This window comes from Nannobrachium achirus, assembly GCF_963921795.1.
Source record: "Nannobrachium achirus genome assembly, chromosome: 7".
NCBI lineage: Eukaryota > Metazoa > Chordata > Actinopteri > Myctophiformes > Myctophidae > Nannobrachium > Nannobrachium achirus.
In genome coordinates this window covers 1,233,009-1,257,408 of record NC_137816.1, presented here as the reverse complement: position 1 = coordinate 1,257,408, position 24,400 = coordinate 1,233,009, and the positions used below count along the sequence as shown (strand labels likewise).

Below are 24,400 nucleotides of genomic sequence, written 5' to 3'. Positions count from 1 at the left end.
TACTTGTTTTGTTGTTGTTTTTATCAAGACATGTTACACGACGGGACCAGCATTTTGCTTGGGTTGGGCACACAAGGCAAAATCTGGGAGATTTTATTCCACTTTATGCAGAGTGAAATTAAAGGAGTAGTTCACACCCAAAATGACTTTTTTTCTATTGATTACTCCACGCCATGGGGACTTTAAAATGTTCGCCCATTGATTCTGGACCATCCGGAATCAATGGGGGTACATTTATTGTAATCAAATTATTGTCTTAGGAATGCGAAAGTCTTCATGAGGTGAGTAATCAATAGGGAAAGTAATTTTGGGGGTGAACTACTCCTTTTAACATTCCGGATTTGGCCGCAGGGCAGCCGGCACTGGGGCCGACCGAAGTGAAGTGTTTGTAATTGTTATGTGTCCTTGTCTCATCCCTGTGGTCTTCATTTATCACCTTCTTCTGAACCCTCCCCTGAACCCGGTGGCTTTACTGCATGCCCCGTGCTGCCCCGCCCCACCTAGCCCAGGAGGAGGAGATAGTAGAGGTAGAGGTGGCCCCGGAGGCCGAGGCCGAGCCAGAGCCTGAGCCTGAGCCTGAGTATGAGCCCGAGCCTGAGCCTGAGCCTGAGGTGGTTCAAGAGGTAGAAGGTATGTGGCTGTCGGGGCGGCTCTCTTCATTAGGGATGGGACTATAAGCGATTATCGTTTATCGTGATAAAAAAGACTCACGATAATCGTATGGTGGAGATTTAATTTATCATGATATCGCCCTCCCGTCATGCACTGGGATCAATTCACCTTTTATTTGCCGAGCTGCATATCCGGTACCACTTAAACCCTCTATAATTGGTAAAAGGTACTTATAATATGTCTTTTTTTCACTCTCCATGAAATGTCTTTGCCAAAAAAATAGCAGATCTACAAGCTCACAACGCGTGGCATTGTGAGCTTGTAGATCTCACAATGCATCGCGTTGTGAGCTTGTAGATCTGCTATTCTTTTGGCAGATACTCCGCCCCAGGATAATGGATTTTGATTATCGCGATGATATCGTAAATCATGATTTATTTTGTCACAATAATCGTGATATCGCGATTTCTTTTGTCACAATAATCGTGATATGAAATTTTCATATCGTCCCATCCCTACTCTTCATAACCAAAATACACATCTACAGCAGCCAACAGAAGGACCGAAGATACCCCCCCCCCCCCCCCTCCCCCTCTAGAGCTGTCACGATTAAAATTTGAAATCGTCCCACAAATAATTGCGATTTAATGTGTTTTTGGCTTCGAAGTCTGGAACATATGAATACAAACGTTGCCATTTAGGCTTCATAATCACAAACTGCACAGGGCAGATTACTGACATATCGTCGTTATCGTGTGAAAACCTTGTATGTCCAAAATCGTTCATTTTGCATTTATCATTTTAAAAATGATTTAAACTAGTGAAAACAGCCGAAAACAGCCGCACACAACGCCTCGCACCGCGATCTGTAGATCTGCTGTTTTCACTACTTTTGTGTGATGGCCTTGTATGACGAAGCAGGGCTTTACTTTGCGGAAAAAATTACAAATTTGAAACTTGGAGATACAAGGTTTCTGCCCGACAGTGACGATATGTAATAATGTTATACTGATTTGATACTGATAGATCTGCTATTTCGGCTATTTTACAAATTTTTCAACATGGAAACAATAATGACTCTAATGCAAAGATAATTGTGATTACAATAATTGCGATTAGACGATTATGTCATAATTATGAAAGGCCTAAAACTAATATTTTCCTGCTCCTCAGGAGATCTTTAAAGGCGTCCTTAGCAAAATAGCGACAGTTAAAAAGTCACTGTTATGTATTTCCGCTGGAATCCAGTACGGAAAAATACATGTTAGTTTCCATTCTATATGGTGTACTGTAAACAGACATCTTATGGGGTCCCTGGTGCACTAAGCCTCAGTTCAGAGTAACATCCAAGTAAACCCCCTTCCCACACTGTGCCTCCCCTTCATACAAGCCCAGCGTGACAATAGATGTGCATTGTGGTCGAGGGAAACGCTTTACATGCGCACAATACTGTGATTATTAGGTCTGCCATTTCTCCTACAGATTATATAAAAGTAGATTTTAGTGAGAAGATTCAATCAGAATGCCACGTCGTTGGCCCTTTCAAGGTGAAGGTATGTCATTCTAATCACTGTTACACTAAGTAATATTCAAAGTAGCTATACTTTTGTACTTTTAAATCAATAGTTTTCAACACAAGTAAAAGTAATCTAACTGTAGCGGTACTTCTTTATTCCATTCTGAATGCCTGCGTCCTTATTCTGATTAAGATAATCAGGCTAATGTGCCACTACTGCTTGCATCAGAACGGTCAGTCTTAATTGGGTTCAGTACAAGGTATTAGTGTGCATGTAAATATCTCACTGACAGCATCCTGGTTAGGGATGGGTATCGTCTGCGATACTTTTAATGGTATCGATCGCATGACGTCGATACTATCGGGTATCGGTTCATGTAATAACGAACGATACCTCGCTTCGATACTCTGGAACGCTTCCCTGGCCGGTCGCATCTGTAACAGTTGGGCTACTGAGAGTTTAATGACTGCTTTAGTAGGTCCGCCACACTGTGTGATCATCGTCCTCACCTCTGCTCTACCGCAGCAGCGAGTCACCACTCTTTCCGTGTTGAAGTTAAACTTAAATAAAAAGTATCGAAAATGTTATCGAAAAGGGTATCGTATGGATTCCCAGGTATCGAAAAAGGTATCGTATCGATTCAAAGGTGAACGACACCCATCCCTAATCCTGGTAGCAGCTGTGACTCTCTGGTCCACAAAGTCACTGAGCACTGCTTTGTGCCTTGCCTCAGTGTGTGATGCACATCTATTGGAAAACACGGCGTGCCAGCAGCATCAAGCTAGCACGCAGCCATTATCTGTTTAATGATCTGTTCCCTACAGAAACCAAGCCACCACCCTACCTAATGTCATCCTCTTATGAGACTGCACATGTGGCTTGTATAATATTCATTATTACAATGAATATAAGTCACATATGCTTCAAGACTCACACATCAGTATCTGTCTGTGCAACACAACACATTCATCCTATAGGAGCCATCAGCAACAGCAAACAAATCCTTGCAATTCTCATCGCCGTTAGCTAATCTAATATCAGGTAATCCAAAAAGAAAAGATAAGAAAGGATTTGCCTTTGTCTCCATATCACATTTATTTCATGTCAGACTTTTTTGAACGTGTGTTTTGAACGTGAATTCTGTGTTTAAAGGGAGTTAAAAGAAAACAAAAACTGCTCTTTACATGATATAACGCTGCTCTCCATGGATGGCCAACTATTGATAATAATAATAATAATAATATACAGTACATGAAATGTGCAAACATGACCGTCCCTAACAGAATGGAGGGTGAGAGGCGCTGCGCTCATGTAAAAGGCCATTTCTTCATCTCCCATTGGTTCATGTACTGTCCATTCTTATATCTATGTGCTTGAATGTAGCGGTTTTAAGCTGTTTGACACTGCTAGCTCTCTCTCTGCACCATTCGCTCTAAGGCGTTTACATTGGGGTGTTGTATGTAAAGTCAGCGAAATTCAGAATCTACTATTTTTGCTCTAATGCATTGTTTATTTGTGTATCTATTTAAAAACTGCATTTGAATACAAGAACACCTCAATTTGGGTAAATGCGCTTTTCAAGCTCTGCATTGTAGAGACACACAAAGCTGCAGTCATGGCCGCAAGCCTCTGGAGTGTTGGCTAACATTTCTTTATTCTGCTCTTGCTTTGGACGCTTGCTGCATGCAGAGGCCTATGAAGAGGAAGGTAGGTCCACTCTGCACCTTCTGACCGGACAGACGGCTCTCATGTGGCCAGGGGAGTGGCCAGGGGCGTGGCCAGGGGCGTGGCCGGGGGCGTCATTGGGGCTTCCAGGGGTTGGCAAATATTGGCCCTCCCTATCGTATTTAACCCATTATTTTTATGCTATATTGAACTATATTGAAAAATAGCAGATCTACAAGCTCACAGCGCGGCACCGAGTGCCGCGCTGCGAGCTTGCAGATCTGCTATTTTTGAAAAATTGTGTTTTTTTAACTCAAATATTAGCTTCTGGGGGGGGGGGGGGGGGTCCCTGGAACGACATAATTATTTTGAGATGGGGGACCACTGCCATATACATCTAATTTGGGGGGTCCTTGACATAAAAAAAAGTGAGAACCACTGATTAGATGAACTTTTTTTTTATAGGGCTTAAGTGGTCACTTTCTTGCCAAACTATTTCTCTCTAAAATGACGCCTCCGGTTGATCTTTCCATATTCAGTCGGACATGGATGTTCTGTACAGTCTGTAACTGGACACGACCAGTTCGTCCAGTTTAGTCCCCCAGAAATACAGATCAAAGCTATTCTAAAGGTTCATGGGTGTTTATTTACACATACACATATAATACTGTACTGCACAATACAGCTGGCAGTAGCATTGTATGCTGTGCACACACCAATCTAGGAACCCATCGTCAAAGAAAAGGGAAAAACCTCGCACTATGTTGCGTTCCTTTTCATTGCACTTCATCTGTTCTTGAGAGATTACACATACCGTTGTTTCCTATTGAGCTTGGCACATTTCCTGGAACAAGCTGCCCAGATCGCACATGTCCATCCATCCATGCATCCATCCATCTTCAACCGCTTATCCGGAATCGGGTCGCGGGGGTAACAGTTCCAACTGAGACTTCCAGATTTCTTTATCCCGAGCAACTTCCTCCACTCCCTCAGGGAGTATACCGAGGCGTTCCCAAGCCAGTTTGGAGGTCTTCTTATTTTTTCACTCTCAAACAGCGCCTGCAATGTAGTGCATTTGAAACTACATTGCAGTGCACATCATGGGGCGATCACTGCTTGCCTCCTGTGAATTGTTTTATTTCTTATTTTTGTTTAGTTTCTGTTTATTTCGTTGCTGAGTGAGGTCAGCAGACAAAGTGAAGTGAGTGAGAAGAAAAAAAAACTGGGTGAAAAGACCTAAGACCAGATGGAAGGATCCAAACTGGCCTGGGAAAGCCTCGGTATACTCCCAGAGGGAGTGGAGGAAGTTGCTCAGGATAAGGAAATCTGGAAGTCTCAGTTGGAACTGTTACCCCCGCGCGCGACCCGATTCCGGATAAGCGGTTGAAGATGGATGGATGGATGGTTGTGCCAATCTCCCCAGGAATCATCGGTACACACACACAGTATAAAATCCAAAATACATGGCAATAACAAAATGGACATACAGTAACTGAAGTGCAGTATATAAATTATAAATCGACTGGAGAGAAAAAACTCCAGTATTCCAATTCCTCAAGATGCTATCTATCAAATGTGTGCGGGGCTCCCACTGAGGCTCATGTTTGCTCTGCTTCTTTCTCTCTCTGCATGACATGACATGACATGACATATCCCTGCCACTGGAAGAGGGGGAACAAGATGGTAGTTTGTATTTCCTGCTGAATAGCTTGCCTTGCCTGTTGTTGTTTTGAGTGTGAGCGTCGAGTCAAGTCCAAAATTCCTTCAAATAATAAAAATAACTATTTCGTAGTTTTGATTAGCAATCAGATTAACTGTTGTAGGACAGTCAAACTGACCATCCCGTTGAAGTGTTTTCTTTTCTTTTTTGTTTTTTTTGTGTTGAAATTCTTTATTGGGAATAACCCCTTGAGATGAACCATGTCATTTTCAAGGGGGTCCGCAATTACAGAATACATAATAATACATAATAATACTTTTTATTTTACAAGAGTGTGTTGAAGTACTATATTTAGAGCAAGTATTACAATTAGCATATTTACACACTAATTCAAACCAAAATTAACTATTTTCTGAAGTCAGCCCATGATTGTCAATTAATGGAAAAGTTTTGCAAGTACACAACAATAGTTCTTATTCAAGAACTTAATGAAAATCTCCCTAAGATGTTAAAACATCTACTTACTGTATATGTAAAATAGAAAAATAAAGTATCGAAGGCATTGTTGATTTCATGGAATATAACCCCTTGCTATAAACTTTGAAAGTTCCCCTTGCTATTGAAATTACATGGCTTTTTAGTTCGTAGAATAAGTCTCTATTCTCCACTGAGAGTTGTAGGCCTACATGTTAAAATGTACAACTTTGAGGTGACCACTATTGGTCACAAAAGTGCAAAGTGCATTAAAGTTGATATTGCATTATTGTATATGCTGAGATTGTCATGGAACGGTTACTCTTTACTATTGTGTACTTACAATTATTTTTCATTAGATATTGCCATTGTGAAGTGTTGCCAAATATAACACAACAGAAAATATCTATGTAACCACAGTTACAGTTTCCCCGATTAACCAAACAAACACCCACCTTTTAAAGCCTTTTGAAACCTGCTTACAACCCTTTCCAAGTGTGTTTCTCTAACTAAACCAACTCTGTGTCTCCCTGTTGTTATGTTGGTACCGAACGGACAGAGGAGAAGCCAAAGTTCAAGTGAGTACAAGTTGTGGCAAATGTCAACGTGATGATGTGTTTAGTTCTAGTACAGGGGTCTTCAACGTTTTAAGGGCAAGGACCCCTTCGTTGAGAGAGAGATGAAGCAGGGACCCCCACAACCTGTTCATAGATTCCATATAGTTTCATATCACAATCATAGTGTATTTTAGATTCATGTCAATTTGTGTTTTCAGAGAACCGTCAATACTTAATAAACTTGAACTTTCACTTTGTACATAGTCTGCTCTTTTTCCCCTCTACACCAAAGCTCTTTGCCAAAAATAGCCGATCTACAAGCTCACAACGCCTCGCGCGAGGCGTTGTGAGCTTGTAGATCTGCTATTTTTGGCTAAAGTTCTCAGGATGCTAGGGTTCAAGTGGTTAATATAAAAAGAGGAGAAAAAGGTTTCTATCACACAAAGATTTGGAGGACCCCCTGTAGTAACTCTGAGGACCCCCTGGGGGTCCCGGACCCCCTTTTGAAGACCCCTGTTCTAGTACATCATTATTATAGCCATGGACACAGCACGAGCAATCTGCAGCAACAATGTTCTTGTGAAGAACTGTTGTACTCAAAACTCAAACTCAAAAGTTTGGACATGTGTGTTAATTGCTCAATCACATCTTTATTGTTACTGAAGTAAGTAAGTAAGTAAGTAAGTAAGCCTTGCCGAGCCATGAGTCCCATATGACCCGGCCGAGCCATGAGGCTCATAGGGCAGGAGCCTATCTCCTGTTTCTATAGCGTGAGGCATTTTTGATGTACAAGTACACCCCCAGGACATGACGCTAGTATGTCGCAGGGACTTACCCCCAATCCAACCCTTGATGCTGAGTGCCAAGCAGGGAGGCACTGGGTCCCATTTTTTAGAGTCTTTGGTATGACCCGACCAAGGTTTGAACCCTGATCTCCCAGTCTCAGGGCGGACACTCAAACCACTAGGCCACTGAGCTGGTTATTGTTACTGAACTATAGTAGTATTGTGTCTTACCGTATTAGGGCTTAGTTAGGGCTCCCAGTAGTGTGTGGACGGACCGTCCATACCCAGTCCACTACGTCATGCTCATCCCCAGCCCGGTGACGTGCCGCTATGGCTATGGCATGGCATTCCATTCCTCATCCCCAGCCCGGTGACGTGCCGCTATGGCATGGCATTCCATTCCTCAAGCAGGATTCATTGTAGATCAGCCAAGGCGGTTGCCTTTGTTGTCATGCTACTCTAGCACGGATACATGACCCAGCTGCCAATCAGGTGCCAATCCAGTCGGTACCAACAGGGGAATACACTATTTTACTTTAGCTGGGCACTTTGGCACATTTCACTTGGGGGACCCCCCCCCCCCCCACACACACACACACACATACACACACACACACATAATCACCTGTGCTGCTCATTCTACAAATGCCAAATCATTACAAATGGGACTTATGAGTGTAAAGCAGGGGTCTTCAACAGGGGGTCCACAGAGTTACTACAGGGGGTCCTCCAAATCTTTTTGTGATAATCTTTTTTTCTCCTTTTTTTATTAAACACTTGAACCCTAGCATCTATTTGGAGAACTTTAGCCAAAAATAGCAGATCTACAAGCTCACAACGCCTCGCGCTGCGAGGCGTTGTGAGATGTAGATCGGCTATTTTTGGTGTAGAGGGGAAAAAGAGCAGACTAAATACAGAGTGAAAGGTCAAGTTTATTAAGTATTGACGGTTCAAGTGGTTAAATATCTGAAAACACAAATTGACATGAATCCAAAATACACTGATGATTGTGCTGTCAAAACAATGAAACTTTATGGAATCTATGAAAAGGTGTGGGGGTCCCTGCTTCATCTCTCTCTCAACTAAGGGGTCCTTGGCCTGAAAACGTTGAAGACTCCTGGTGTAATGGGAAATGGACAAGCTTCCCAATTATATAAGACACAATGCCACTACACTACAACAAACTTTCTCTTTTTCTTTTATGGTCCATTTTTTCCATTTGGCCAATGAGTACACACCACACTATGTCAACATAACCACAAGTCCATTACCATGGCTTTAAAGGAGTAGTTCACGCCCCAAATGACTTTTTTTCTATTGATTACTCACGCCATGGAGACTTGAGTGCAATAGCCTAATATGTTTTGTTTTTTGTCGCATTCCTAAGACAATAATTTGATTACAATATATGTACCCCCATTCATTCCGGATGGGGACCCAAATGCATTTGGGTCTCCATCCAGAATCAATGGGGGTAAATTGAATGTAATCCCATTTTTTGTCTTAAAAGTATTATAGAACTCAAGTCTCTACACACTTGTTTAGCCCTGGTCCAGAGCGTTAGCCCTGCCAGGCCCTCTCACAAACAAAGAATTCCACTGCCCAGAGAGGCTCCTTCTTTAGTTGAAATAAACAAAACTACTTCACTACTTACCGAAACAAAGGCTGTTTTGTGTCGTTGAAAGTCTATTCTCCAGGGTGGGAAGCCTCTCAGCACGCCACCTTCTCTGGTAAAATTCACTTTTTTGGGGCAGAAAATAAAATATGTCAGCAAGTTTTATTGTATTTAAATTGTATTTAAACTAGAAAAGAAAATTTCTAAGAAATTTTAAGTGTGCCTGCAGCTCGCTAAGTCTGTGCAACCTTGTGTAGCGGTTGGTGTTAGTGTTTCGTTTTGAGAGGGTCGTTCCCCCTGAAAAACACGTTTTGGCATGAAACGGTTACGTTTTGCGCGTTTGTGGTGCCCCCTATGGGTCGAAGTGGAAATGCTTTTGGGTATATGTTCAGTATAGCGCCCCCCACTTGTGGTTAAAATTTGGTGTTGACTGGATGTTTCGTTTGTGATTTATGGCTACTTCTTACAAAACGGGCTCCTCCCGCTAACTTTGGAACCCTGTTACGGAAGAACGGTATGGACTATCAAAATATCGTTTAAATATGTTTATCGCATGAGTCCATAGATCGTGTGTATCGATTTTTGTGACATTTGGAAAAAATATGTAGGAAAAGGAGCAAAAAGTGTGTTTTGAAGAAAATTCAAAATGGCGGAAAATCTATCCTGACGCAAATGGGCGTGGCCTATATGAGGAGATGCGTCATGACCCAAGGAATCCAGGGAAAAAGGAATTTTAATTTTCCGACCCACGGTTCAAGAGTTACAGGCCGAAAGGTAAAGTGGACTGTTATAGCGCCACCATGAGGCCAACTGACAAAATTATTTTTTATTTAATCCTTGATATCATTATAAATCTCCTCTCCAAGTTTTGAAACTGTAGCCCCTATGGTTTGCGAGAAAAAAAATATTGAATGTGAGTTTTTGCGATTCCCATTATAAGTCAATGGGTAAAATTAATTCACTAATAAATTAATATCAATTAAACGATACAACTTTTCTCTTAGAAAAGTAATAGCACACCATTCCCGGCCGAGCCGCACGTTTTGATGTATATATTGCGTGGGTGGCGTAAATTGTGCGGCAGTTATTACGAGCAGAAATTTGCAAGAACATGACTTACTTACTTACTTACTGACTTAAGTATGGCGGATTACAATAAGTGTTTTGCCATTGCATGGCAGGCACACTTAATTATTGTATTTACTTCACTGCACCCTTATAACCCTCTACAGGTATGGTCAATGGTAATTGATATTGACGAGATCTGTGGAGAGTGCAGTGGAGTAAACAAAAACATTTCCATAACTTTGACTGGTTTGACGCCTTGCCATGTGTTGACCACTCCCCTGCAATTGCACATACTTTTGTGACCAATGACCAATGCCTTACATGCCTGTAGACAGCTGCAGACAATTACCTCATAGTACAGTATATAGGCCAGGGGCCAATTCTGATATCTTCACAAATTGGTGACCGTACCATTTTGGTATGATAACCCTTTCTGAGACCCAGCTTAATTGAGGGCTATCAGCCGCTAGAGTCGGTCTCCCATCGATTGCATTGCAAGCATTTGTTTTGCACAAAAAACAGTCCTTGGGCTACAAATGGCCCCAGAAAACGCCCACAAAACTGATGAAACTGATGAAAAGTGATGAGTCATCACTTTTCATCAGTTTCATCAGTTCTGTGGGCGTTTTCCATCGTTTTCTGGGGCCATTTGTAGCCCAAGGAATGTTTTCTGTGCAAAACAAATGCTTGCAATGGATTCAGCATCATGACAAACCCCTAGTTAGACCCCTCACATCCTACTTAAATACCCAGAAAAAAATGTTTTCTGGGTATTTTCCTCCTGTATAGAAAGTCGACTCTAGCGGCTGATAACATCAATTAAGCTGGGTCTCAGAAAGGGTTATCATACCAAAATGTAAACTAAAGACATGTAGGAAGTCAAAAATGTAAATAATGTACGGTCACCTTGGGTGGTACCAATTTGTGAAGATATCAGAATTGGCCCCTGGACTAATACCTGTCTTAAAGAAACAGAGACAAATGTCAGGCAAAGTGCAGGTCATGTGGGCATGGCCGAGGGTTGTCATACACCAGGCACGTGCACACATAGACATGAAAGGGGGCTTGAGCCCCTGCCCTTTTATCCATCTATAAAAAGTGCCCTCGCCAGACCATGAATGCAGTTTTCGCTATGGTGAAAGAAACGCAAATGCCCTCTTCCCATGCCATATACCTGAAGGCAGCATTCAAGGGAATTGCCTTGTCCAAACTTATGCTTAGTTTAGTGTGGTATCAAGTACTGAAAATAGCTGACGCGTCGCAGCGCGACGCGTTGTGAGCTTGGAGGTCTGCTATTTTCAGGTTTTAGAAATTTCAGACCCTGCCTCTCTAACATTCTCTGCACGTCCCTGTCACACACTGAACAACGCATTTTGATCATGAATTGTTATGATATTAAGAACTATTGATATACACAACATTATTAAACTCTATATCTTATTATTTACCTTATTGATATGATTTAAACTCTATTATTTATTATTATTTATTATGTTCATCTAAGAATGAAACCATTTTTGTTTTCTTACTGTTCTATAGACCAAGTGCACCTAAGATCCCTGATGGTGAAAAAGTCGACTTTGACGTAAGTAATTTTCTAAGCACTGTTCTGTGCTTAGAAGAGTTTGGGGTTGACAACTGAATTTGTGTTTTAGCTCATATACAGTACAGACGTTTATCCACCAGATAGGGATATAAAAACACAGACAAACAACATGTGATAGCTAGAAATACTGTTCCTACAAAACAGTGTGGGCTCGCTCGTGACTATACTCTGCAGCGTGCTAACTGTCATGTCATGTGAAGCTCAACCAATACCCCAGCTAACACCACTCCCAGATTTTTTTCCACCAATTGCGCCTCATTGGCTAACGATATGCGGCGGAAATAATGACGAAACCAGGGACATGCTGGGCCCCTGATTCAGCCCGGGAAAAAGAGTTGGAGAGGCGCGCTATAGAGAGAGATCTCTCTCTATAGCACTGCTGCTACTCAAAGATGTGTGACAAAGTGACAAGCCAGTGGGCCAATTACATGAGTTATATTTCGTCGTTGTCGGGTGGAAACCTTGTATGTCTGTATGTTTGTATTTATCATTTTAAAAATGATTTAAACTAGTGAAAACAGCCGATCTACAAGCACACAACGCCTCGCGGATGCGACATTTTATTTTTTATTTTTTCCTAATGGCCGGCCTGGACCGGCCGGGAATGAACCGGCCGTTCGGGAGTTGTCCCGCTTTTCCCAATGGCCAGCACGTCCCTGGACGAAACCATGGTGTTTTCGCCTTTGAACTGTCTGCGGCGGAACTCACTATATAAATAACATAGTGTTCTTGCCTTTCAGGCGAGCCTACAATTATGCTTTACCTCCTGATCAGTGTATTCTTTTCAAACGAAGGCAAGCAAGGGGGAAACAATGATTCTTTAGTTTTCCTTGTTCATCTCATATTTAGTATTGACTATTACGGAAACTTTAAAGTGATGTAGAATGCAGTTGTGAGTCTCTTTATTGAACATTGTGTTAACCCCTGCCCTAACCCTCTCTACACACCAAATATCATGACAATCACTAATCTATATACAGTTGCTAATATTGTAGTTTCCCCCGGTCCATCACGTTCATGACCCACCATTTTTAGCGCAGTGGTTCTCAACCTGTGGGTCGTGACCGGCCAGGGGGGGTCCCCAAATTATTTTGGGGCGTCCCCAAATGATTAGCTTAATGTGAAACATTGTTTTCTCAACAGTAAACAAACCAAGCTACAGTGTAAGTGTATAGAGGGTATCTGCACAATAGGTCGAACACCCTTTGATCCGACCACCAAAACCTAACCTTAACCCTAACCCTAACCTCAGTAAAACTATGCCTAAACCTAACCCTAGAGGCGAGGCGTTGTGAGCGTGTAGATCTGCTGTCTTCACAATAGAACCGCGTAACCGCGTTAAACAAATGCCTCAAGTCTTACAACTCCAAGTGCTCATCAGGGTGGGGGGTACCCAGTTCAAATATAATTATGTTGGGGGGTCCCCAGTTCAAATATGATTATGTTGGGGGGTCCCCAGTTCAAATATTATTATGTTGGGGCCTTGGCAGGGACATGCTGGCCATTGGGAAAAGCGGGACAACTCCCGAACGGCCGGTTCATTCCCGGCCTGTCCAGGCCGGCCATTAGGAAAAAAATTCAAATAAAATGTCGGCCTTCGTTCCATTTTGGGGGCTGGGCGGCCAACAAAGTAAATCGTCACTGTCGGACAGAAATCTCGTATCTCCAAGTTTCAAATGTATAAATCTTTTCGCAAAGTAAAGCCCTGCTTCATCATACAAGGCTGTTGCACAAAAGTAGTGAAAACAGCAGATCTACAAGCACACAATGCCTTGCGGTGCGAGGCGTTGTGTGCTTGTAGATCGGCTGTTTTCACTAGTTTAAATCATTTTTTAAATGATAAATACAAAACAAACGGTTTTGGACATACAAGGTTTCCACCCGACAACGACGAAATATAACTCATGTAATAGGCCCACTGGCTTGTCACTTGTCATGCAAATCTTTGAGTAGCAGCAGCGCTATAGAGAGAGATCTCTCTCTATAGCACGCAATGAGGGCCTCTACGACTCTTTTTCCCGGGCTGAATCAGGGGCCCAACACGTCCCTGGGCCTTGGGGGGTCACGGCTTGAGAAGGTTGAGAACCACTGAGTTAGGGGTCCTCCCTTCACCGGCATGTTGATTTGAACTGTCTGACTCTGGTGTTCTCTGGTCTTCCTCCAGGACCTCCACAAGAAGCGTCAGAACAAGGACCTGAATGAACTGCAGGGCCTGATAGACGCTCACTTTGAGTGCAGGAAGAAGGAAGAAGAGGAACTCATCAGTCTCAAAGACAGAATTGTGAGTTGAGACTCTGCTCCAACAGTTTTTGTATAAGGCTGGAAACATGGAGTAGATTAACTTTACTTTGAAGGACAACTGTGATGTTTTACAACAAGGGTTCATATTTTAGATTGTAACTAGAAGCAGTGCTCTTCCGAGCACAGGTCTCCACCAGGCCGTGCGTCCTGGTGGTGCTACTGTATAATAGGCCAATGTAAAAAGGGTGGCATATGTTCTTCACCTTAGATCTTTCATGGCAATCGGACGCTGCATGCATTTCAAGCATTGTGTTCCAAAAATGTGTTTTGCTAAAGTCTACCTGCTGGTGGCGCTATAACAGGACAATGTTAAAAAGGTAGCATTTGTTCCTTGACCTAGTGGGAATATGTGTGGCAAATGTCACGGCAATCGCAAGCTGCGTTGATGATTTGAGGCATTTTGTTCTAAAACGGAGCAATCCTGCAAACTTTGGAAGCTAATATTAGCCAATCAGGATGGAATGTGAAATATCAGACGGATCGGACTTGATCACATGACTATAGAGATACTGTGTACCGATTTGCATGATTTTTGGATAAAATCTCAAGGAGTAATATCCAAAAATGTGTTTTACATAAGTCGGCCCAAAGGTGGCGCTATAAAAGGCTGATGTGAAAAATGCAGGGCAAAGGTTTATCCTTAGCCTCTAGGGAGTGCGCTTACAAAGTTTGAAACTGATCGGTGGAGTTATAGGTAAAACCACAAATCGGGCTGTTATAGCGCCACCATGAGGCTGATTAAAAAAAAATTAAGTGGCATATCTTCCTCGGCCTAGTGGGAACGTGTGTGCGCGATTTCATGATAATTGCACTTTGCGTTTGTGATTTGAGGCATTTTGTTCAAAACGGCTCAATCCCACAAACTTTGGAAGCCAATCTTAGCCAATCAGGATGGAATATGCAAAATCGGACAGATCCGTGTCGATCACATGACTGTCGAGATATTGCCTACCGATTTGTAGGATTTTTGGACAAAATCTGTAAGAGTAGTGCACAGAAATGTGTTTAGCAAACATCGGCCACTAGTTGGCGCTAGAAAAGGCCCATTTGAAAAATTTAGGGCAGAGGTTCTAGATTGGCATCCAGGGAATGTGTGTGCTCACTTTGGCAGCGACCGGGCCAACGGCGACTGAGATTTGGCGCTCACAAACTGCGAGGACGCACGGACGGACGCACGCGCGGACGCACGCACGGACACACGGACGGAGGGGAAAACATACTCTCCCTCAGCCTTCGGCTGGTGGAGACAATTAGAGAAAATATAAGATGAATGTTAAATGTTTTAGCCATTTTAGCGATTTTGATTTCAATGTGTTGGGGCATGCATGCTGATGTAGTGATGCGCAGAAGCGGGGATTGAACCCAGGACTCCCACTCGCCAGTCCAACGCACAACCAGTCGTGCTAATAGGGCTGAGCCCGATTAGCAGGGCTGTTGTCGCTGGTTCATGGCTGGTACTAACTGTGGGGGCTACACTGACAAGTGGCTAAATATATCTTTTTAGACACAATAATCCGGCAATTTATCTATTACTATTTACGGTAACACTACTAGCCCCCATAAGTCACATCTGCCCATGAAAGATTGCGGTGCATCTTTGGAATGGACTCAGTGTGCCTAAAAAGACATATTTAGCCACTTGTACCCATGCATGCCCCCACACACTGAAATCAAACTCATTAAAATCGCTAAAAGAATAGAAAGCAGTAAATAAATAAAAAATGTTGAGACCTTACTTTTTCCTTACAATCTAAAATATGAACCCTTGCTGTAAAAAACCTGAAGGGCATATGCTCACATCTAAATCAGGTGACATTTTTGCAGTATTCTTACATAATGACATGTACCTCATATTTCAGCCCCACGCAATATTAAAGAATACCTTGTTGTACTTTGTTTAGGAGAAACGCAGGGCTGAGCGTGCTGAAATTCAGAGGGTTCGCGCCGAACAGGACAAAGAACGCCAGAACAGACGTGAGGTATGCCAACAAACACTTTGAATTATAGGTCTTTATGGTCCAATATGCGTCTCTCTTTCCAGCACTCACAAACAAGACTCCGTTTGTTGTTCTGTGATTCCATTCACGGTATGTTCAACAACACGTTTTTTGTTCTGAGTATATAGAGGTCGCAACTTTAAAACAACATTTAAACACACATACATGGATGAGCATGTGATGAATATGATTTCTTGAATCTTGAAATACCGACAATGCCTCCTCATTATTAGGTCACATGTTTTCTTTATATCAGATATACATTCCAGAAAAGAGGAATCCCATGTGAGTCATTATTTAATCTATTCTAGACAGACAGACAGACAGACAGACAGACAGACAGACAGACAGACAGACAGACCTTTATTGACCTCCAGGGGAGAATTCAGTCACCATGTGGCAGCAATGAGCCACCGTAGTGTCCCGTCCTACAGTATAAGGCTTATCATCGCAGTCGGGCAGAAACCTTGTATCTCCAAGTTTCAAATTTGTACATTTTTTCGCAAAGTAAAGCCCTGCTTCATCACACAAGGCCGTCGCACAAAAGTAGTGAAAACAGCTGATCTACAAGCACACAACGCCTCGCGGTGCGAGGCGTTGTGTGTTTGTAGATCGGCTGTTTTCACTAGTTTAGTTCGTTTTTAAAATGATAAATACAAAACGAACGGTTTTGGACATACAAGGTTTCCACCCGACAACAACGTTATGCATCTGTAAAGATAGGCAGCAAAATATAGATATAATTAGTTTAGTAAAGATTGACATTTATGGGTCAATCCTGTGTTCTTTTTTGATACCTGGAGGGTTGGTTACACTTTGATTGTTTCTTGGCCAGGCTGAGAGGCAGAGGAAGGAGGACGCAGACCTCCACAAGAAGCAGGAGGATGACGCCAAGAAGAAGTCGGCTCTAAGCAGCATGGGAAGTGGCTACAGCGGCCTGCAGAAGGTACCATGAAGAGAAGAGCTCTGGCTTTCTATTCGTTGACACGCGGGCAATAGCTGAGAGTCAATGACAGGAAGAAGTCTACAGTGTTTTAGTGGCTCACTGTTAAGTGAATGACCTGAGTGGTGTGAGAGTTGTGCAAGTTTGAATATGTCCCAATTCAAGAGATTTTCACCAAAGCGAACAGAGAGACAGCCTGTGTGTGTGTGTGTGTGTGTGTGTGTGTGTGTGTGTGTGTGTGTGTGCGTGCGTGCGTGCGTGCGTGCGTGCGTGCGTGCGTGCGTGCGTGCGTGCGTGCGTGCGTGCGTGCGTGCGTGCGTGTTACAGTTTACAGTTTAGGCATTTAGCAGACGCTTTTAATCCAAAGCGACTTACAATAGGCAGGTAATACACATCACTATAATAAGCAAGATAATATGTCAGAACATCAACAACAATATAACGAATGCATAGGAATATCAATCTAGAAAAACAATAACATAGGTAGACCACGCACCTAATCAGTAAAAAACATTTCTAAAACCTAAAAAAAACTGATAACTAGCTTCATGTATGGTCAATTCGTGTTACAGTAGTGCTATGGGTTTAGGTGGAGTCTGAAGAGGTGCGTCTTCAGTCCACGGCGGAAGCTGTGTGTCTCTGTGTGTGTGTGTGTGTGTGTGTGTGTGTGTGTGTGTGTGTGTGTGTGTGTGTGTGTGTGTGTGTGTGTGTGTGTGTGTGTGTGTGTGTGTGTGTGTGTGTGTTATAGCTTCAAGCTAAAATGTAATTGCATCCGGTGTGAATGCAGCACAGATATGTGTTTCATGCCATTCAATTATTTTTCATCACATGAACAGTTTAAATGCACTTTGCACCTGGAGATAAACAAACACGTCTGTGGGTTTCTGATTGTTCTTCTGTTCAAGGTGGAGGCCAAGAGAGGGAAGAAGCAGACAGAGAGAGAGAAGAAGAGGAAAGTCTTGATGGAGAGATGCAAAACAATTGAAAACGTTGACAGTCTCAGCGACGACAAGCTTAGGTGACCCACACAAACCCTAACCCTAACCCGAACCCTAACCCTAACCCACAGGAGGGATTTGACAACAATTCTTATGTTCATTAGACCACTGGTTCTCAACCTTTTCAGGCCACGAGCTCCAAAATAATCATATTTTAACTGGAATTCCACTAAGAATAGGGATGCTAGGGTTCAAGTGATCAAACATGGTCACACAAAGATTTGGCGGACCCCCTGTAGTAAGTCTGAGGACCCCCCCTAGGGGTCCCGGACCCCCTGTTGAAGACCTCTGGGTTAAGACAAAAGGAGAATAGAATTCCTGGTGTGGGATTGGTATTATATTTGTTGACATTAAGATGTGTCTGCCATTCTCAGGGAGAAGGCCCAGGAACTGTGGAACTGGATGCACAACCTGGAGGCAGACAAATTTGACAACCTTGAGAAACTTAACAGGCAGAGATATGAGGTCAGTATAGATAACTAAATGCTGCATGCTGTACAGTACACACACACACACACACACACGCACACGCACACGCACACGCACACACACACACACACACACACACACACACACACACAGGCAACATAGACAAACCAACCAACCAACCAACCAACCACATATGCCTTCTCATACAGCCAGAGCGTGATGTCAGAGTAGCGAATCCATTCTGTTAAGAGTGGTTCCCCTGACATCACAGTGTCATCAGAGCATGATGAAGAGCGACAAACCCATAGAACCACAGACAAACCCATAGAACCACAGACAAACCCATAGAACCACAGACAAACCCATAGAACCATAGACAAACCCATAGAACCACAGTGTCAGGCGTGACGTACAGACAGAGATACGTGGACAAGATGTGCCGGTTTTCGTAGTAAACGTGCGACCTACCGTCGCAACAAGCTGTAGATAAAACATGACAATATCAGAATAATGGAATTGTAATGATTTGAATGCTTTACGGTAAATGAACACTGGTGACTATGCTGCATAGTGAGTCCCACATTCAACGCATTCCCTTTCTGTTTCTCAAATGTCCGTCTGTCTGTCTCATGTTCTCAGGTCATCTCGCTCCGAAACCGAATTGACGAGCTCCATAAGCAGTAAGTCCCCACGCACACCAGCACGCAACATCTTCCTCATCCCTTCCCCAGCACTCCCTCTTCCATCCTCCTCCCACTTCTCCCCTCTTTCCCCCTTCTCCTCCCCTCCCCCCAGGGACCATCGCCATGATATTTTTGAAGCGGTGAAAGCCGCTTCCAAGCAGTGGCTTTGTCTGTCCTGTACAGTCTGTCCCATAGGCTTCCAAGGAGTCCCGTGTCCGTGTCATGTCCCGCGCGTGCAGAATTGAGGATTGGTCAAGCTTCACATGACAATTTGGCCCTCCAGATAAAATCATTCATCATTAAGAATTCATAAAAATATAGAACTAAAACACATAGAAAGTATAGATCTAGAACACAGAATGTATAGATCTAGAACACAGATTTCATAGCTCTAGAACACAGAATAATAATTCAACTCTTCACTTCGAACCGAGTTTAGATTTTTTTTCCTCATTTTTTTTGCAACAAACCAGGCACCGTGCACATATAGACATCAAAGGGGGCTTGAGCCCCTTCCCTTTTATCTGTCACCACAGTTTTTACTGTGGTGAAAGAAATGCAAATGCCCTCTTTCCTTGCAACACCTGAAGGCAGCATTCAATGGAATTGCCTTGTCCAAACTCTCCTGAACTTGAATGCAGCATCTTATGTTGAAAGAATACCCCTCTCTGTGTAGAAATCAATGCCATTAAGCCCCATCTCCAGTATTGACTTGATTAGTTCAGTGTGGTTTCACACACCAAAAATAGCAGACCTCCACCAAAAGGCCCTTAGCTGCCCTTAGCTTCCACCAAAAGGCCCTTTTGGAAATTTCAGCCCCTGCCGGTCATTGAGCGTCGCGTTAAGTGCGATGGGCTAAGGTGGAGTCTGAAGAGGTGAGTCTTCAGACCACGGTGGAAGCTATAGGGAGTGAGTCTGCCGTTCTTAGTGCAACAGGGAGTTTATTCAACAGTTTTGGGGCCAGGAGGGCAAAGAGTCTTGGACGAGTGGATCGTCGTCCTGGGGTGGGTGGGTCTGTCTGTCTGTCTGTCTGTCTGTCTGTCTGTCTGTCTGTCTGTCTGTCTGTCTGTCTGTCTGTCTGTCTGTCTGAGTTTTAGTGAGACGCTGACTAGTATTTTAACAACATGCACCAGTGCTGACAATCTGTATTGTGCTCTTTGCCGCTTTGCAGCAGCAAGAAGGGAGCTCATACCCGTCGCAGGAAGTGAGCGGCCACTCGCTGCCGATCACCACCAGGAAGAGGTGCCTTGCCCATGGGCCTCCAACCAGCAACCCAGAGCCCGCCAACCACTGGACGTCTTACAGTCTTATTTCTTATGTTAGGCTATTGCAAGGAAATTGGTCGATTTCTTGTGTGTCCCCTAACACCGGACCATTGTTACATTATTTTTGTAAATACAATGTGACGTTCTGGCACTGCAACTCTGCTCTCCGCAGCATAATAAAATCCCTATTCAGCCCGAAAGATGTGTACGTTTGATGGGGGAGTTAGTCTGGGGTTGTTGTTGTTCATGTTCACTACACACACCTATTCAAAACTTCAGTGTTTTAGTTACACATTATTATTTGGTGTTTGTTTGTTTGTTTTTTCTTCTTTCGTTTATGCCCTGGCTATAATTCTTCACTGAAGAGTGTGCAATTATTAAAGGACAATCAGTTTTTTTACAACAAGGGTTCATATTTTAGATTGTAAGTTCATTTACTGCTTTCTATTGTTTTAGCGCTTTTAGTATTTTGATTTCAGTGGGTGGGGGCATGTGTACAAGTGGCTAAATATGTCTTTTTAGACACAATAAGCCGGCAATTTCTTTGTTACTATTTACACCAACCCCCATAAGTCATATCTGCCCATGTAAAATTGCGGTGCATCTTGGGAATGGGCTTATTGTTTGCATGATTTGCATGCATGCCCCCAACCTGGGGGCATGCATGCAAATCGTGTGGAAATCGTTAAAATCACTAAAATTACGGAAAGAAGTAAATGAAAACATTTTAACACTCATCTTTTCTTTGATTGATCTGATTTAACATGAACCGGGGTAACAAACAAAACATAGTTCACACTGGCCGTCCCTCTCTCCCACATTATTGTCGACTGATTTGATCCCTCAAATTAATTGAATGACTGACAACAGGAAGTGATGACCATAATTCACACACCAGCTTTTCCTCAGTAAACTCATAGATATGTATTTCTTATACATATGAATAAACTCCCTATAGGAAACTTGTGGTTAGGCCAAAAATGTGAATCTGCCTGTCATAGTGACACCATGAGGCCGATTTGAAAAATGTAGGGTGGCATTCTCTCCTTGGCCTCTCTCCAAAGTTCTCCAGCAATCGGAGACTGCGTTCATGATTTGAGGAATCAATGGAATATGAAAGATCGGACAGATGACAGATACCCGATCACATGACTATAGAGATAATGTGTACTGATTGATAGGACATAATCTGTACCAAGATGATGTCCCTATAGCTGGGAGGAGATAAGATGATGTCCCTATAGCTGGGAGGAGATAAGATGATGTCCCTATAGCTGGGAGGAGATATGTCAAAAAGCATACAGATTGTGAACATGTGACCTTGAATTTGGCAATAAATAATTAACTTTCTTTTTTTCTAACCTTTATTTAACCAGTAAAAACACATTGAGACACAGTCTATTTTGCAAGTGGGGACTGGCCAAGAGGCAGAAATAAAAATGACACAATTTTTGCTACACTTACATACAAGACATCCACAACAAAAATAGAACATGCGTGACACAACAAATACCCAAGAATAACTCCAAAGTGATACACTTTACACAATATTAAAAGCTAGTTATACATTCCTCAGGTAGCACTACACACACAGTGTGCAACCTGTACCAGAAAGGAAGAAATCTACAGAGCAACTATAACTGTAACCAGGGACATGCTGGGCCCCTGATTCAGCCCGGGAAAAAGAGTTGGAGAGGCCCTCATTGCGCTATAGAGAGAGATCTCTCTATAGCGCTGCTGCTACTCAAAGATTTGCCATTTCAGATCATGACAAGTGACAAGCCATGTGGGCCAATTACATGAGTTATATTTCGTTGTTGTTGGGTGGAAACCTTGTATGTCCAAAACCGTTTGTTTTGTATTTATCATTTTAAAAATGATTTAAACTAGTGAAAACAGCCGATCTACAAGCACACAACGCCTCGCACGTCGAGGCGTTGTGTGCTTGTAGATCTGCTGTTTTCACTACTTTTGTGCAACGGCCTTATATGATGAAGCAGGGCTTTGCTTTGCGAAAATATTTATACATTTGAAACTTGGAGATACGAGGTTTCTGCCCGACAGTGACGATTTACTTTGTTGGCCGCCCAGCCCCCAAAATGGAACGAAGGCCGACATTTTATTTTTATTTTTTTCCTAATGGCCGGTTATGAACCGGCCGTTCGTGAGTTGTCCCGCTTTTCCCAATAGCCAGCACGTCCCTGACTGTAACTGATGGCAATTTTACTGATTCAGTTACATTCTGTGAGCCCCGAAACCTAGGGCTAGACATAGAAACACCTTTCTAGGTTTAGTAATGAATGAGATAGGCCTATAGCCATTTTAACCTCGGACGCCATCTTGAAAATGATGCCTTTCCACAAGTTAGATTTTCCTAGATGTTTAGTATGCTATTTAGCATGCACAACAGTAACATCATCCATTGAAACAGGTTTTCTATCTATTAATTTGGGATTTCAACCATAAGAACCCTAGTGACCTATCTATCTAATATTGTAATGGTTGCAAACTGACCACTAGAGGGCGAGATGGGTTTTGAAAACCTCGTGCCCATACCTGACTCATGCCAAAAATCTAAAACTAGTCACCAAGAGCACATTCTTTATGATTTTTGACATATTCCTTCACAGATATATCAGTGGTCAAGATTAGCATCAATGTAAAAGTCAAATTTACGAATTGGTCTTAATATATCAGATCAGTTTATTGTTCATGTTTCAGGGAACACGATGAGTATCCTAAGACTAAGTGGAAGTGAACTAAATAAATAACGAAATAATTTGTTTGTTCATTTTAGAAGTAAATTCTGTCTGATATTGTCCATCGGACCTTTCTTTGACGTCATCTTTAATATTTCCTATGTTGATTATTTAAAGGACATCTTCGTTTTTTTACAACAAGGGTTCATATTTTAGATAGTCATTAGAGAAAAGAAAAGATGAGTGTTAAAATGTTTTTTTTCTTTTTTTTTTTTTTTCTTTTTTTATGCATGCAAGTGGCTAAACATGTATTTTTAGACACAATAAGCCCATTCCCAAGATGCATGCACCACAATCTTTCATGGGCAGATGTGACTTATGGGGGCTAGTGTAAATAGTAACAAAGAAATTGCCTGCTTATTGTGTCTAAAAGACATATTTAGCCTCTTGTACGCATGCCCCCACCCACTGAAATCAAAATACTAAAATTGCTAAAACAATAGAAAGCAGCAAATCAAAACATTTTAACACTCATCTTTTCTTTTCTCTTATTACAATCTAAAATATGAACCCATGTTGTAAAAAAAACAAAGTTGTCCTTTAACTTAACAGTTCTGTTGTCTCTTCTTTAAGCTCCTTTCCCTCCTCTCTCTCTGTCAACCTGGCGGGGAAATCTCAATATTTCTACTAAAGGTTAGGGTTAGGGTTAGGTTTTAGGGTTAGGTTTAGGCATATACTGAGGTTAGGATTATGGTTTGGGTTAGGTTTAGGCACAGTGGTTAATATTCCCCAGGTTAGCATTCACCAGTGTCGGCAGGTTCGCATTTCACCAGGTTAACATCCACCCAACATGGCTGCCTTCCTGTAGGCTATAGTAGGCTTTACTAGGCTAACAGTAACTTCACAGGTTATTTATTCAGCGATTCTTTGATCTCTGTCTCCCCCAAGTGGATGACTTTATGAGCACACAAATCCATAAAGATCCAGGTGCTAAAAATGGTTGAATATTTGTTGCTGTTTTTGCATTCACTCTGACTGGGATGACTTGAATTATAATTATTAAGCCTATTATGAATTATATATATATAGTGTGTGTGTGTGTGTGTGTGTGTGTGTGTGTGTGTGTGTGTGTGTGTGTGTGTGTGTGTGTGTGTGTGTGTGTGTGTGTGTGTGTGTGGGTGTGTGTGGGTGTGTTTAAAAGTTCTCTGTTGGTTAATATTCAGCTTGTTTCACCTCTAATGGTTATTCTACAGCTTATTGGCACCTCTAATGGTAGCACCAAAGATAGGTGTTATATATAGCACCAAACAAGAGAAACACCAGTGGTAGAACTGACTACTTAGAAATGCTAAGTAGACAAATGTCTACTTAGAAATCACTGCTGCAGGTCATTTGAGTATTTAAGCTACTGTGTAGGCCAAGTTCTTTCTTTTTTTCTTTCTTTTTTTATGGCATATGGTCGCATATCTAGTGAATTAAAACGTTGTGCCAGTTTTACCATGCCTGGCTGGTAGGCAAAGTCCTAG

At 42.4% G+C, this 24,400-nt stretch overlaps 1 protein-coding gene across 1 annotated transcript; it reads left to right on the top strand.

Moving 5' to 3' along the window:
• Positions 1–476: 476 nt before the first annotated feature.
• On the top strand, positions 477–20,202 carry LOC308287981 (troponin T, fast skeletal muscle-like; the record flags this gene model as incomplete). The annotated part of the gene is made up of 11 exons (XM_080729333.1): positions 477–630; positions 3,819–3,836; positions 6,488–6,506; positions 11,493–11,538; positions 13,724–13,840; positions 15,762–15,839; positions 16,693–16,803; positions 17,706–17,818; positions 18,173–18,263; positions 18,867–18,907; positions 20,082–20,202. The coding sequence occupies 11 exons, from the start codon at positions 477–479 to the stop codon at positions 20,116–20,118; spliced, it is 825 nt and encodes a 274-aa protein (XP_080585459.1). The 3' UTR covers positions 20,119–20,202.
• Positions 20,203–24,400: the final 4,198 nt, after the last annotated feature.